Below are 16113 nucleotides of genomic sequence, written 5' to 3' on the forward strand. Positions count from 1 at the left end.
GCTCGGCATTGTGAGACCCGCCACCGAAAGTCCGCGGAGTTGACGAAATTCCTTCGCGGCTGGTTTTCCGTCAGGTTTTCCAGAAAAACCTGGCTGGCGCCCAATCGTGAACGATAGAGGCGGCAGCCAGAATAGTTTGAGGCTTATCCCGGGGTGTTGACCCGGGAAAAATACTCTTACAGTTTCTACTTTCATAATAAGGATAATAAGGATCCTCCTTAGAAAAATATAATAGACGTGATCGAAGATATGTCCTCGCGTCACAATTATTTGAACCATTAATTGGATTGCATTAAATATTTATTTATTCGAAAATCTATGGTTTTAGTCACTCAAAAAGGAAAAATCCAAACAAAGCTCCCAGACCACGAATTAGTGAATTAGTTTATTCAAGCGAAAAAACGGTAAAATATGCTCATACATTAATATAAAGACGTAAACAGAAACGATTTACTTTCAAAACCCTATCAAGCGTTTTTCTGAGAAAAAAGGTGTCCAAGTATTTGAATATCATTAATCAACATTCAAATCATTAATTAAGATTTTCCAAAAATATACAAGCAACAATAAGAATCTATATACAGGCAAAAAAAAAGAGAAGGGAAATTGAATGTTTAAGGGAAATCAATTCTTCGGTAAAAATTGTCTGTTGTTACTCATTAATTAATATCTCAGGATAAATCAATCGAAAATGAAATCGTTAAACCAAACAATAATTTTCAATTAAAATTTTTCTACACTATAGGTCAATGGGGCTAAGTCATTCTCATTTAAACAATTCAATTGTTATTAACGTTCGAATACATTATCTGATCATCAGTCAGAAAACAAATTCGGATTTTATCACCCAAAAAACATATAATACACAAAAATTAATTTGTGGAGCATATGCAAGTGGCACGTTCATAGCTATATATGCATATATAGCTTTTGCCTCGGCGTATATATGACCTACAAGAGTAAGACTTGGCTTGTATGATTTATGATTAAAAATGAAACCTTCATCACTCATGCGCACTATTCAATTTTCTTTTGTGAACACTAAAGATATCCAAGGACGACAAAATTTTTTTTTCAGAAAATCGGCAAAGGTTATGCAAAGGGGTCAAATGTTTATTTTCAGTACAATTTCAAATTCATTTCATCTCAGGTTTCCCAACATTAAAAAAAAAATTACGAAACAATAAATTATAACGTACGGTTCCTATAAGAGCAGCGCCCTCGCATCCTCAATTTTATTATTTTTTTTATTTATTTTTATTTTTTATTTTTTTTTTAATTTTTTCTATATATATTTTTTTTTTCATTATTTCATATGTATAATCGTATATAGGTTTGTCCCTTATACTTTTGAATATTTATCAAAATATTTAAAAAATATAAGTTTACTTAAAAAATTACTTAAAAAATATAAGGATCATATTCGAGATCGAATTTATTATAAAGAAAAATAAATCTAAGTTTCCGAACAAATAAGTGGAAGAAATCAAATTGAAGACTCCGCATTTCCCCGATGGCTATAATATTGAATTGTTTGAATCCGAGGGCTCCTCTCATCTAGCAACTTGACGTTCACTCACACTATGCAACATGATTCCACCATTAACGTAATTTATTTAAAATAGTAAAGAAAAGTAAAGTAAAAAGTAAAAGTAAATTATAAAAATGAATCACTTCAGGTTATCCAGGCTGTAAAAATTAATTCTTTTCACAGTTCTTTTTCAAGAACTTTTTCTTTTTCAGTGCTTGATTAATACCGAAGAATAGAATTGGACTGGGGAAAAAAAATTAATGTATTGATGATAATTTTCTGTAAAAATTTTCGTGAAATCCTCTTTTCAGATGTATCATCAACACGCAGTGTTGCCGTCTATTCATCGTAAGATATAACGAGATTTAAATAAAAAAATTGATTAATATATTTTGCAATAATTTTTCGGGTTTTTTGCTACAATTTTTGTTATTCATTATAAAAATCATTAATGCATAATGATGAGTGCACGGTTTATTGAAGATCTTAAGGAAAAAAAGAAAGTCAGTTGAGGTAATTATTGGGATATCCTTGACTAACACAATCTGCGGGTACTAAACGGCCTTATCGCAAAATTACACTCGTGACTGATAATCGGTAATGATAGATGTCATGTTTCTATGCACAAAACAATAAACAATGATAACTGGGTATTTTTCATTGATGTTGACAGTTTACGTACTCTATGCACTACAATGCAAACAGCCGACTTTAATTATTTCCGTTGTAATTCACGGAGAGAAATATTCAAGTAAAATTACGGAACGTTTCACGTAACCCGTAAGCGAGAATAGGTTCAGGTAAATTTGGATAGGAATGTAAAAGAAAAATCTGAAGGGTTCAGTAAATTTCCCTGTCTTTTACCAAAAGAGGAAATATTTATGTAACTTTACGTTTTCTAGAAATTGTAACAGGGTTTTCACGAATCTTTATTTTTAAGAATTTTTTCGTAAGATTTCGTAAATTTTACGGGTTTTCGCAGATAATTTTTATTGAAATATCTGTCTTCGTTTTTTGAAATAATTTTCTGGTTTAGATTGTAGTTAATAAGATAATGAATAATTTAGAGAGACAAAGATTGATCCGAGGTTACTGCAGTGTTGGTGCAAGGCTGGCGTAAGATTGACTCAATGTTGGCCCATGGTTGGCGCAACAAATGCCTAAATTACGATAATCAAACGGATTTCAAATGATATTCATTTGAATATTCCAAAAAAGAAAGAATTGGCCTAAATGAGAACAATATTTTCGTTTAAAATAGGAAAATTATACTTTATGGAAATTCATGAATTGAAAAGTGCAATATTATAGCGTAAAAACTCATTAGACTGGATTCCTCAACGATGTTTGTTCATTCAACAGCATCTTTAAGACCCTCTGTTTTTTATTAATATCATTAAATTTAATATTGAATTTAAATTACGTGGGGATATTAAATATATTTATTTTATTTATTTATTTTTAATTCCATGGAGACCTGACTAGAATTTTCACGCATTAGGTTTGGCTAGGTGTAACATAAATGATAGATATGAGGGTGGGGCAAAATGGCCCGGTGACATTTTTTTTAATTGCTGATTGCATAACAGTTAACATGAACTTCATTATATGAAATTTTTATTTACAAAATTATGGATTAAGTGAGTGATTTCTTAGTTATTAAAGAAGATATTGAGAAAATAAAAACGAGAAAAACAAAAAAAAAACAAAAAAAACGACAAAAAAAAAGTAAAAAATTTTTATCTCCTAGAGGCTGTGAAATTCGAATCGGCCCAAGATCTGGAGTTATTGGGAGGCTCGAACATCTCGAGAACCCAGTGCACCAGATCAAACAATGATCGTAACACGTTCAAGTTATTGGAATCAACTTGATGACAAGCAAGCTAAAAAAATTAATACACCGAAAAGACTGAGTCAAACAGCAAGCAAAGCAAGAGGTGGCTCACGAGGAGGCAAGATGTCCCAGAAATATCATAAAGAAATCTTCTTGAGCAATAGAAGACAACAATGTCCTATTTATTTTTTACGGTTTCTGACGTTTTTCTGCTCTTCTCTTTTTTGTTTTCTCCAAATCTTCTTCAATAACTAAGAAATTGCTTATATAATCCATTATTTTGTAAATAAAAATTCCATACAATGAAGTTCATGTGAATTGTTATCCAATCAGCAATCCTATTCTAAAAGGGACACGCTCGATACAATCGATTATCTCGAAAATCTCGAAATCATGAAGCCACGATTCCTTATTGGTCCGTTTAAAATGGCGCGATATTACAAAGTCGTAACTCTTACAGAAATCGTTTCATATTCTCGTTAAAGAAAAATATTTTCATCAATTCATTTTGCTTCATCCTTCCTTATCTAAAAGGGAAAACATTTCAAAACACAATAGAGATTAAAGTTTCAAATGATAAATCTTATTTTTGAGGGCTTTGATTGCTCGAAAATCGAAATTTCTCTGATGGAACCTCAAATATAATAGTTGTTATAGAATAATATAATCGAATCTCCAAGTGTAGGACTTTAGAGAATGTTCATAATTGAAAAAAAATGTAAAAGAAAATATTTTCTGAAAGAGTAATCACAAAATCCTCACACTCCCAGAATTTCCTCCATCATAACAAACTATTCTTGATAAATTAATAATATTTTATTAGTCATTTAACAATCCATTGCTTTGCTTCCTCCGTTTTGATGCTCTCTTAAAATATTCTTCATTAACAGAATAATTGAATATTCTTTACATGTAGAAAATAGTCTGTTCTTATAAATGCAGCTCGTCAGTAATTCTCTGGGTATTTCCATTCTCAACAGAGTCTTTATCCACAAAAAAAAATCATAAATCTATCTTGATGCTATGAATTGACTATCCATTTCAGGTATTTTTACCGCGTAACAATCTCACATACATGGAGATGCAAGAAGTGATAGATCAGCAGCGAAGGATGATCGAGAGAGATATGGAGGACTACGTTTATCCCCGAGGAAAATATGGGATAAACATCAGGTAGATGACCTCTCTGAGTGATTTTACATTCTTTCCAGTATCATTCACATTTTCCTTGAATTTTTTTTTCTCAACAGTTTACGTAATTTTTCAGTAATTTGGATGAGCTCACTATGGAAAAAGGTGGAAGACCCATGAGGAGTGTGATAGTTGCCACATGGAGAAGTGGTAGTACATTTGTCGGTGACGTAATTAATGCTCATCCAGCTAATTTTTATCATTACGAGCCAATGCTGGACTTTGGTATCGTGCAAGTAAGGGGACCTCCACTTGCCCAGGAGGCAATTTATAATATTTATGCGTTGTTTGATTGTGAATACCATAAACTGGGTAAGTTCATTTCATTACGAAATTTATTTTTACGGTGAAATTGATATTTCAAAGATGTATGACCTAGAAATTAAGTTATCGTCAAGCAATTTAAGATTTATCATTTTATTTTCCATTGCTCTTCCCAATTATTCTCTTTGCAAAAAATAATTCATTTACTATTATTTTTTTAATGAGTTTTATATTTGATTTATGATTTATGTTTGCGTTTGGGGCACGTCAGTTATTTGTAGGTACATAAGGAATGCATTATCTCGGGAATCAAAAGATATGAGGGTATATTTACCTTTGAAATTTACCTCTCTCACTGGAAAGATTTCTCGATGAATGGGTTTTGAAGGAAAATGTCAGGTTGTGGAAATTAGTAACATTCTTCACCATTTTTTCACATTTTGTTGTTCACTTTTTTGTGCAGATAATTATTTGAATTTTGGTAAGTCGCATCCATGGGTGTTCAATCACAATACTCACTTGTGGAGACAGTGTCAAAATCACAAAAAAATCTGCTGGAATCCAGAGTTTGTGTCAAAGTTCTGTCGATTATTTCCATTCCAGTCGATGAAACTCGTCAGACTGCGACTCAGTGTCGCTGAGGTACTTCTCGAAGATAAAAGGTAAGATAATTACCTCAGTCTAGACGATTCAGAGGCCAAATAAACAACGAGAAACGAGAGACTATATTTTTGATCTATTTATAGTCTGGGAATTCGACTGGTTTTTCTGGTTAGAGATCCGAGGGGTTTACTGCAGTCAAGGAAACACAGGGATTGGTGCCCAACCAGTCCAGATTGCTCGGAGCCAGCTAGAGTTTGTGCTGATATGGTATCAGACTTTGAATCTGCCGTTAAGTTGACACAAAAGTACCCACGAAATTTCAAGTGAGTTTAATTTAAAAAAACATCAAAACTTGTAAATTCCCATTATTTTTCACACTCGGATTTCAGATTATTACCGCGCAAGTTATCTCTCAGGCGGTCTACCTCTTTTATTTCTGAAGTTTTTTTTTAATTTATGACGGAATTCACTAGTGGCTTTTTAAATATTTCTCATCGTTCAATGCATTTCACGTTGAATATTCTGAGTGACGGATAGATAGATAAAAAGTGGGTCATTCCAAATGTAATTGCCACATAAGTCGATTTGAAGGAATTCTCATGAGAAATAAATTTATCTCACTGTTTATTGAATTTTTCTACAATTATTTTATTTCAATTGTCAAATTAGCCTTTCAGAGTTTTCCGGTCTTCGGCATGATTGCGAAAATATATCTCGATGCTATTCACTCTAGTCCGCTGAAATTCAAGTGGAAAAATAATCCGCCAAATACCACTTTTAAAAATTTTTATTGGTGTAGCCTAAATTTGAATTTGGCAGTTCGAGTTGACCAATGAGAAATTAGTCCTACGGGTTTCGAGATATTTCGATTCGGGCGAACTTCATTTTCATGTTTCTACTTTCATAATAGGGAAATAAGGAAAAATAAGGAATTGCAGTTACTGTCAGTTTTTTGTTAGAATGTACCTTATAAAAAATGTGTTGTACTATTTTTCGAGTGGAAGCCAGAGTTTTCGAGATAATATCGTTATGAATGAATACGATAAATTCATAATCGTAAATTTTGTTTACAGGGTTATGAGATATGAAGACTTGTCCCTAGATCCATTTGCTCACGCCAAGGAACTCTACGAATTCTACGGCCTAGATTTTCACCCGAATGTCCAACATTTCCTCGAGACCCACACGAAGAGTGATGTAGGAGGTGTCTCTAGTACATTTAGAAATTCAAAGGCAGCACCATTTCACTGGCGAAATGACTTGGATTTTGAAGAGGTTCAGGAAATTCAGAGTGTATGCTCAAACGCGATGAGACTGTGGGGTTATAGATTTGCCTTCAATGATACACATCAGAAGGAATTCAACCCCTTGACAGAGTATCAACTCATATTGTGATCCTTCTCCCTCCACGGCCTTCATCTCTGCTTGAATTAATTCGACAATGAAGATGACCATTTCAATTAATCAAGATCAATGGAAAGTAGCCGTTAGTTGAATAATTATTGAAGAATCCGGTGGTTCTGTCGGAGAGAAATGTCGAAGAGGATTTTTTCAATGAAAATGTTCTCGTTATAATTGGAAAATGATAAGGTATTTTTAATATGGCATTTTCGTCATCCGTAAATTATCTTGGAGTATGAAAAATTGGAAAATTATCGTTTTTGGTTTTGAATTCGAGACTTATGCAATATTTTTATTCAAATTTTTTAACATCAACGAATTATTTTATGGGAAATTTTCCTTTCTCTATAAAGTATTATGTATAAAGAAAATGGCGTTTTATTCAAATATAGAATATAATTTATTTGTATAGAATGAAATTGCGTTTTACTCCGTAAGAACAAGTCAATAGGTTTTGAATATTTATTAGAATTCTTCTTTACATTCTTCTATGAAAATTGTGGGGTATAAATTTTCTATTCCTTCCATTGGAATTTTGTAATGTAAACCAAAAAAGTTTAAAAATTCGTGTTCAATAATTCCCACACAAAACTCGAAAAATTCTATTGGAATTTTTTATACGCAATTTTTTAAATTTCGAAAATATTAATGCTCTGATTTTTTGAATAACTCAATCAATTCTACAATGAGAAATTTTATGAGAATATTGGAACATTATTGATAAATAGAGAAATTAGCAGCCAATCACATGTGGCATATCAAAGTTGCATGAATCGAGCAATTTTTAAAGAAATTATTAAGAATATTTAACAATTTTTGACGAATCTCATTTTTTTGCGCTCAGGAATAATTCTATGATTTTTCTCGCTAATAACGCGACATGTGAATCTAGCTTTGTTGATATAAAAATTAGTCGCAAAAGTCTCAGTTAAACACAGGACATGAAATTTATCTAGAAATTGATAGTTCACCAACCAGAAGACTAAAAATATTAACAAAATACGAAGTAATGTGCAAAAATATTCTGACTGCAAAGCCGAGGGGAAAATCTGGAGTGCGGAGAAAAAGAAATATTAGAAAAATTCTATCCCATAAAAACATTAAGGCCCAGGTGGACTATCTATCGAACGTCGACTTTTGTTTAAATTTTATCTTTTTAGCCTGAAATACATTAAAATTTAGGAACAAATTTTTATAGCGGTAACTACTCGAATGGTTATAAACAAATAATGAAAAAAAAGAGGAAAAATTATTGAAGGGCGCTAAAGAGCGATATTGTTCAAAAGGGATCTACCACGTTTACAAAAAAATAATAAAAATTACGCGGCTTAGCATTGCTCTCCAGAAGATTGAGTGGCAGCTAGATGCAATAGTAAGCTACGTATTTTTTATTATTTTTTAGCAAACTTGGTAAATTCCTTTTAAATAATATCGATCTTCAACGCCCTTCAATAATTTTTCCTCTTTTTTTTCATTATTTGTTTATAACCATTCGAGTAGTTCCCGCTACAAAAATTTGATCCCAAATTTTAATGAATTTCAGGCTAAAAAGATAAAATTTAAACAAAAGTTGACGTTCGATAGATAGTCCACCTGGGCCTTAACTCATATATTGGGTCTCCCTTTCTGCACTTTAATTTACAAAAATAAATTTTGTTCGTGAAATGAAAGCGTTTTATCAAGATAAAGGCAATAATTTCTCAATTAAAATGAAACAATTTTTCATGAAGATTTGCGATTTTTTTGAAAAACATCCTTAAGCCTACACAATCGACCTTTCACTGAAAATACTCCTACAACCGTAAGAAAAGAATTTGTTTCTGCCAAATATCAATTTCTCTGAGCAAAACATTCACGTTTCGGATGTCGTATTTTTCCAGCCAAGCTAAAGCCATTCCGGATAAGATATTAATTATCACAATCATCTTGCTCTCAAAGATGATCATGCTGGATGTGACATTAAATGGATTTTCCCATGATTATTAATTTCAAATTTTTTAATCTGAAAAATTCTCAAGATTTTTTAAGTCTTACTACTTACGGAGAAAATCCACTCAGTTATAATTGATAGGATCATCTTCGAGAGTAATATAATTGGCGCAAGTGAAAATTAATGGAGATGCCTTGGAGGAGACGTTGGAAAACTTCGCTCGAGTAAACGGATGCTTGGTGAAAATATATTTTCTTCTGCATAGACCGACTCATTCTCAAGATAATGAATCAATTAACGAAGCAACTAGATTGACTTGACCTGCTACAACTTCTCTACGTCTTTAGTTTGTCATTCAAGTCATGTCTCCAGAGAAACGCTATTGACCCACTAGCTAGTGAAATAAATGTCACTTGCAGCTATTCACTTGCTCTTAATTGTAAATAATGGAATATCTTCGGATTGGAAAGCGTTTGGAGTCTCTTGGCTTCTGATATCAACAATTTGTAAAGTAAAATGTGCGCCCAAGTGCCTGGTCAAACTCTTTTTCACTCAACACCCAAAAAAGAATCACGAACCGTAATAGAACAAAGTTAAACAGGCAAAATGCATTTTATTTTTTATCTTTGTCTCCATCATTGCATTTAATCCACCGAAAGTTATTTATAATTATTTGAATTAACCAGATCTTTGCATTTTACTTATATTATATCAGTGAAGAAAATTGATTCGTCTGGTTGTAAAATTAATTTAGACTATGAGAATCAAAAAATGCACATAATCATGACTTTATTATTAAAAATTTTATTTACCAAAGGTCGTTATAAGTTTAGTTCACATTTGTTGATTGATTCTTCAAGTATATTAAGTTGATATTTGTTGGTAGCTTTCACCTGAAATACGAAAGAAGAAATAAATGTATTTATGTTATTATTGTTTACATTTTTCTTTATCTAATTGCTTTAATTCAGAATATAACTCAATTTCATTATTTTCATAGCGTATATTAAGATGAAACATCATTTTAAGAGATTAAAAATCAAGTTACCGTCAATTTTATTAGTCACCTTACCATATAGATTTGCAGCTGTGTTTAATTTGTTGATAACTCTGGAATTGTCGAAATTCCTTTTTGACGATCTGTAAATGAAGGAGAGATAATTATAAATCGATTGCCAAGGATTTTTATGAGGAAGAATATGTTGAGGGTAATTTCAGTGAGGGCAAGTACTAATCATACTCGGTAAGTCATAATAGCGTATATGTTTATATCATCATGAAAGACATTTGTTATTAACGAAATTCTGTACGGAAGTGGTCCAGGATAGATAGATTCCAAGGAAAACAGCAGTTCACAGACTGCAATGTTGAATAGAAAATGTCCTAAAATATTTTCTCGTCATCTAATTTATTTTGGAGATAATCACCATAATCTACAGATATTCCCAGTCTTGTAAACCATAATTCTGTATTGAAAAATTATCTAGATGAATGTATGAGAAGAGAATACGAACGGATTATTTTCACAAAATCTAGAGAATGCTGGAACTTTTTCAATTTGTAAACCACTTCTTTACAGAATTTAATAATCAGTATTTATTGAATATTCACCTGTTGTCGGAAGAGATTATCAGATCTCTCAGATGTCTCTCCTAAGGGGTAGTTGAATTACGCCAACTGTAATGGAGAAAGAAATAATTCAATAATCGTTCCACCCTTATTGAATAATGGAATAATTGATCTATAATTTTATCAGAGTCCTAGTGAACATCAAGACTGATTTCAGTAATATGCTTGTCAATTGTAAACATCATGTAAATTTCAATAGATTAATAAAGAATAAATATGTTTAGGCAATTTAATAAAATCGATATCTTACTATTAATTGAATATCTCTGGAGCTCATCAAATCAACAGAATCCTTGGCATAAATCTGTAACAACGAGATACGTAATTAATAAACCAGATAAGACGAGATAAAAGAAAACTCTTCGTTGAGTTAGTTTCAGATACCAATAGATCTCACCATGTGCTTATGTATGACAGGGATAACTAAATATTCATCACTTTGAAAGAAAAAAATGTTTGGGGATCATCCACTAATGATTCTATGAATCGAGAGGGGCAGAAAATTTCAATGAGATTAAGACTATAGTCTAACGCAGATTAAATAAAACTATAATAAAAAAAGGTTTTTACAAATTCTTCAGCAAACTCTTCACATCATAAACGAATCGATCACGCCTAAGCCATTAGCAGAATGATCACATTTTTTTTTCTTATGTTCTCATGTAGAAAATGTTTAGCATTCTGTATTCTTACATTAATTACTTCCTGATGACGAAGAGAACACTCTGAGATTGTCCCGCAACGTGCAGTTCACCATCTGGATACATGCTTTCTTCATGAAGACCAGAGAAACTGTGAAAAAAAATATAGAAGGGTCGAATTAATTTAAAGGAGAGAATAAGATAATGGAATTTAGTTTATTACGATGTCAGAACAAACAATGTCGCCACTATTCCTTCTGATTGACTGGGGCGTTTGTAGTACTCATCACATTAATTTTCCAATGAAAAAAAGATATTTGGATTTTACAGCTATAAAGTTTTTCTATTTTCTTGAATTAGTTTCAAAAATCAACTCACTTGCATTAATTCCCATCAATAACCTCAGGTTCACCTCGTGATTGATGTAGATTTTCTGTAAAGACAAGAAACAAAAGAGTTACAAGCAACAATTTGTTACGTCTTATTGTAAATAATTATATATATATATTTTTTTACTTCATCAGATATAAAAAACCAATCAGTCATGAAACAAATCAGACTGGGGCGGTATTACTAGCATCATTTTGAAAAATAAAAAATATTCAGATCAGATATTCTTCTTACATTGATTTGGGTCCATCATTCGCATTAGTTTCAGTCCCTTCTCACTTGATTTGGAAAGAGTATCTGTAAATAAGAATAAAAATCAATCTATTTATTTTAAATGTATATTTCTTTCCAATTTTAATACAAACACCGAATTTTTATGAGAATTCTTCAGATTTTAAAACCAATCAGTCATAGAAAACATCAGACTGGGGCGGTATAAATAGCATCACAGAATAAAAGATAATGAACAAAAAAAAATTATGTAAATGCTGACCCTAAAGTAGAAAAAATTAAACTTTCACAATAAACCCAATCCTTATCAACATACAGGATATTCTATCCGTGGTTCATAAATTGCCGGAATATATTGCTTACAAAGAGAAAAACCCTTCAATCCCAATCGTTCAATTGCCTTTCGTGTTTATTTCATTCCAAGAATAATTCATTGGAAGTTCTCTATTGCAATATTTATGTAACCGCGAATATTTCAGGAAAGGGAGAAAAGGAAGCTTACTTTAGATTCATAATTGCGTCCACTTTTAACCTCAAAAAATCAAAGCGTCCCACGTGCATTGCCGCGTCGTCTGAAAAAATAAAAAATACAGAAATTTATTATATATATAATCTCAGATAAAAGAACGAAATTGTGGAAAGAATTATCAGTGATGTTTGATGATTATAATCATACGAAATATCATACGAACGAGACTAAGGTATCATCATGAGAGCAAAAACTTTAACGCATCAGATCGAAATAAAATAAATCAAATCCAAGAACTATTGTTAAATATCGGAGGTTTCAATATTACAGAACGAACATCATGTATCAATATCCAGTAGGATGCCATAATTTCAGGGATGTTTGTGGATGTGAATTAAAACGAATGATTTACGAAATATTGGATGCAGAAATTTTACCTTGGAACCAGAGGAATGACGAACACCGATCTAGTCTGTTGCTCCAACGGAAATGAACGAAAATTAGGCGAAAGTTTTGGTTGAACCGAAGACTCCCCACTACACCACGTGGCGCACGCGCAATAGTATATTTTTATGCGCGCCAATGTGCATCGTAGATTTAAAATATTTTTTACGGAGAAAAATAAAAGGTTTAATTATCTAAAAACTTGAGGGTCATTTGTATTTAACATTTTTTTCATCCTAGATATGAAGAATACTATTAAGACTCCCATCGCAGTAGACTACCCAGATTTTCGTTAAAAAATTATTAAACGCCATTTAAATAGATTTCCAGTTTCTATCAATGACGAAGGGCTATTTTGCGAGTTAAAAAAAATATTCATATCCAGAAATAATACTTTTATTTTAACATTTATATTTATTATCATTAATATTTACTAGAAACCGTCATACTTCTTTCAAAATTACGCCACTTTCGTACTTGACTCCACATTTCCTAAAGAATTAGTTATTTTATCAATAAATGCCTTTGATTTTGATTTTGAATTCATCTAGTGAGAGAAAAAAATAGCTCTATGAACAATATCTTTATTTAGATTTCCCGCCGAGGAAACAAGTTGAGACATATAGATATATGAAAGATAAAATTAAGCTAACAGTCGGTTTGATTAACATCGAGTATATCTTCTCCATGAAAATAGTGAGATAAATGTCTTTTGAGTTGTTTTAAAACTGTAGGATTTAAATTTTTCTCACGAGACCAAATCATTCCGAATTCACGGGTTGGAATGATCTGATTGCTGTCTCCACAAACAACGAAGACGATATATGAAGCGTAATTTGCGGAAATCACTCGATGTCTGAATGGGCCTGAAACAATGAAAGTATAATTATAGGAAATGAAGGGTGTAAATTTTAAACAAATTGAGTGATCGGGCGAGGATGAAAGATGGAAAGTGAGGCTGAGGGAAATTATTGCTGTCCTACAGATAATTAACTATTAATTTTCGATCATTTGAGCGTAAATTCAAACTAACAACTCTCATGGGAAATTCGTTCATTTATTTATTCATTTATTTATTTTTTAATGTTAATTGTTTCTAAACCGTCAACCACGCTTGATTATCCAAAAATAGAACAGCTCTTCCAATTTAATCTTGGCTAATCAGAGTAGACGGGGTTTAGGGTCATTTCGATAATTGGATTTTCGAAGCAGTGGGAAAATTACCAAATTCATGATTTCCGTCCATGATGTAATCTTTTTATACTGATTTGATAGATACGAGACCCACTGCGAACTCCGTGCGCCGAATTTGAATTTGGCGGTTCGACTCGACCAATGAAAAATTAGTTCTACGCGGTTCGAGATACTTCGATTCGGGCGAACTTCATTTTTGTGTTTCTACTTTCATAATAAGGACGAGATCTACTGCGCACTGCGTGCGCCGAATTTGAATTTGGCGGTTCGACTCGACCAATGAGGAATTAGTCCTGCACGTTTCGAGAGATTTCGACTCGGGCAAACTTCATTTTTGTGTTTCTACTTTCATAATAGGGACATAATAAGGATTTCCTACACATGTTGAACTTTAATATTTCACAATCAGAACAGAAGTTTCAGCGTTTAAAATTCATCGAGTATTTCGAGATGGATTTGCTATTGAATCTATTATTTATGTATGTACAATTTGTATCTTCGGAATTGATCTTCCTTGTTATTAGGTACATGTTAAGAGGGTAAAGTAAAGTAAGGAGGATCAGACATCAAATAGACAACACTATGTTATAAATGAAATTTACCCAGAATTTTGGTAGATCCTTGCAGTTGCCAATTTCCGGTGACGTTGTCATCTGCCCTGGCGTTTACGGTAAAAACAACTGGCCGATTTTTTCTGTGGCTAACAGCGGTATAATTCATAGTAAATGTATCATCTGACGTGCGTTTCACTTCAAAATGACAGCATTTACTCACTTTTTTTCCGCTCACAGGAGTTCCAGCAACCATGTACCAATTGCCTAAAAACTGTCATTAAATTTACTTTTTTGTAATCCCTCATATAAAAGACAACAATTTTCTGCACGATTTCGCCTACGTAAATTCAAGCTTTATATTTTCAAACCTATTACTGCGGAAGAAAAATGGAAAAAGGCCCAAAGGCTCCCGCAACACAAATTTAATCCCAAATTTTAATGTATTTTAGGCTAAAAAGATAAAATTTAAACAAAAGATGACATTCGATAAATAAAAAAAATTCGAAAATTTGCCATAAAAATGAAAAACCGTTAATTTTGGCTGTTGTTGAATTTCTCTTAAAATCTTTTGCATTTTCAACTTTGAAGGTCTATAACTCCGCGGTTTTCCCATCCCAGAGGACGCGTGAATTCTCAAAATATTTCAAATTTCATCAAATATACATATCTAAATCAGTCCAATACCCCTAAAATGGGCCCTTTTTTTATAAAATGCATGTTTCATGCACATTTTTAGCATATTGAAAAGCCTGTGAAATAAATAAAATACAATAAACAATAAAATTTCAGTTAATCTAACATATCCCGTACACGGAGAGAAATATTTAGTAAAAATTACGGAATTTTCAGTTCACTTACCGATTACGGAGTTGATTCGAAAAATTTGAGTGACGGTATCGTTATTTTTCACCGATAATTCAGATAAAAATTACGGAACACCGCGGAAAAATTCCGTGACTTTAGATGAAAATTACGTGACAGTTCCGTAAAATTTCCGACAACCACATTTCGCTCCAGAATTACGGAAAATACACGTAATTTTTATTGAATATTTCTCTCAGTGTAGAAAATAATGATAGAATGGATTTTTCGGTACCTCATTTAAATCCAATTTCTGTACTTCATTGTCACCCGGACACTTTCCCGCAATTGGCGAACTCAGCACCAAATTTATGATTATAACAAACACTGAAATCATCTCAGAATTCTTCATTCTGTCCAATACCAGAAATTAATAACAATCAAACGGAATAAATGGTTTCAACGAAACAAATCAATAAAATTTTAAAAAATTGGCGGAGATCTTGTGAATTGTTTTGAATTTCGCGGGTACATCAATTGAAATAGAATAGATTTGAAAAACCGATTCTTTAAATATTTGAACACAGAGATGTCAAACCGTTGATTATCTAATAAATTAAAGATTTGATCCTCTTCCAAAATATTTCCAGCTTCTGGATTTGTATGAATAAATGGAGTAACCTTCGCTCTTGAATTCCCAAGATTCACTGATCATTTACTCGTACAGAGGGTTACTGGCCTCTAATGCGGCAATATCATTTGAATATTTACACATTTTGTTGTAGTTGTGAGCTCAATACATTCTATTCGTTTCCAGCGGTATCTTCTACAAATAGTATGACCAGAAGATATCGGATTGTTTTCAGGGCTGTATCTCCCCTCGGGAATTATCATATTATAGATACGATTATTTGAAATTTTTTCGAAGGAGAAATAGTTCTCCGAATTGAGAACATGTGATTTTAATAATATCTGGATTGAATTTTAACTTGAGGATAGTTGTCTT

The 16113-nt window shown here is 32.1% G+C and overlaps 3 protein-coding genes and 1 long non-coding RNA gene across 6 annotated transcripts in view; 1 reads left to right on the forward strand and 3 right to left on the reverse strand.

The window, feature by feature from the left end:
• Window positions 1-5238, reverse strand: part of LOC105265586 (beta-1,4-glucuronyltransferase 1) — a 53763-nt gene extending 48525 nt beyond the window's left edge. Inside the window, exon 1 of the mRNA XM_011303154.1 lies at window positions 5155-5238. The gene's annotated coding sequence lies outside the window, so the exon portion shown is untranslated. The remainder of the gene's footprint in view (window positions 1-5154) is intronic.
• LOC105265572 (carbohydrate sulfotransferase 5) overlaps window positions 1-7442 on the forward strand; it is a 13622-nt gene extending 6180 nt beyond the window's left edge. For both annotated transcript variants that reach the window (XM_011303134.1, XM_011303125.1), the window contains exons 2-6: window positions 4411-4538; window positions 4633-4868; window positions 5284-5482; window positions 5567-5746; window positions 6497-7442. In XM_011303134.1, coding sequence (XP_011301436.1) covers window positions 4441-4538; window positions 4633-4868; window positions 5284-5482; window positions 5567-5746; window positions 6497-6818 — 1035 coding nt within the window. In that variant the 5' untranslated portion in view covers window positions 4411-4440 and the 3' untranslated portion in view covers window positions 6819-7442. The remainder of the gene's footprint in view (window positions 1-4410; window positions 4539-4632; window positions 4869-5283; window positions 5483-5566; window positions 5747-6496) is intronic.
• Window positions 7443-9538: 2096 nt separating this feature from the next.
• Window positions 9539-12642, reverse strand: LOC105265567 (uncharacterized). Its single transcript, XR_892087.1, has 9 exons — window positions 12552-12642; window positions 12148-12217; window positions 11649-11711; window positions 11403-11457; window positions 11077-11175; window positions 10634-10687; window positions 10366-10431; window positions 9827-9894; window positions 9539-9647 (listed from the first exon to the last, which is right to left on the reverse strand). It is a non-coding gene; the product is annotated as an uncharacterized lncRNA (long non-coding RNA).
• A 480-nt stretch (window positions 12643-13122) lies between these two features.
• LOC105265609 (uncharacterized) lies at window positions 13123-15849 on the reverse strand. 2 transcript variants are annotated; one of them, XM_011303188.1, is made up of 3 exons: window positions 15403-15845; window positions 14355-14577; window positions 13123-13424 (listed from the first exon to the last, which is right to left on the reverse strand). In XM_011303188.1, exons 1-3 carry the CDS (start codon window positions 15517-15519, stop codon window positions 13207-13209), a joined length of 558 nt encoding a protein of 185 aa, XP_011301490.1. In that variant the 5' UTR covers window positions 15520-15845; the 3' UTR covers window positions 13123-13206. The 2 variants fall into 2 exon arrangements, with proteins under 2 accessions (XP_011301490.1, XP_011301497.1); XM_011303195.1 differs by lacking the exon at window positions 13123-13424 and having other exon boundaries at window positions 14364-14452; window positions 14527-14577; window positions 15403-15849.
• Window positions 15850-16113: the final 264 nt, after the last annotated feature.

This window comes from Fopius arisanus, unplaced genomic scaffold (assembly GCF_000806365.1).
Source record: "Fopius arisanus strain USDA-PBARC FA_bdor unplaced genomic scaffold, ASM80636v1 scaffold00002, whole genome shotgun sequence".
Lineage (NCBI taxonomy): Eukaryota > Metazoa > Arthropoda > Insecta > Hymenoptera > Braconidae > Fopius > Fopius arisanus.

What these genes read in the sequence shown, in the direction of transcription:
- LOC105265609 (XM_011303188.1), bottom strand. Translation starts at nt 15,519, where the DNA reads ATGAAGAATTCTGAGATGATTTCAGTGTTTGTTATAATCATAAATTTG. An exon ending in AGAAATTGGATTTAAATGAG is followed by an intron (nt 14,578 to 15,402) that starts GTACCGAAAAAT and finishes ATTTAATGACAG; the next exon opens with TTTTTAGGCAATTGGTACAT. An exon ending in AGGATCTACCAAAATTCTGG is followed by an intron (nt 13,425 to 14,354) that starts GTAAATTTCATT and finishes TCATTGTTTCAG; the next exon opens with GCCCATTCAGACATCGAGTG.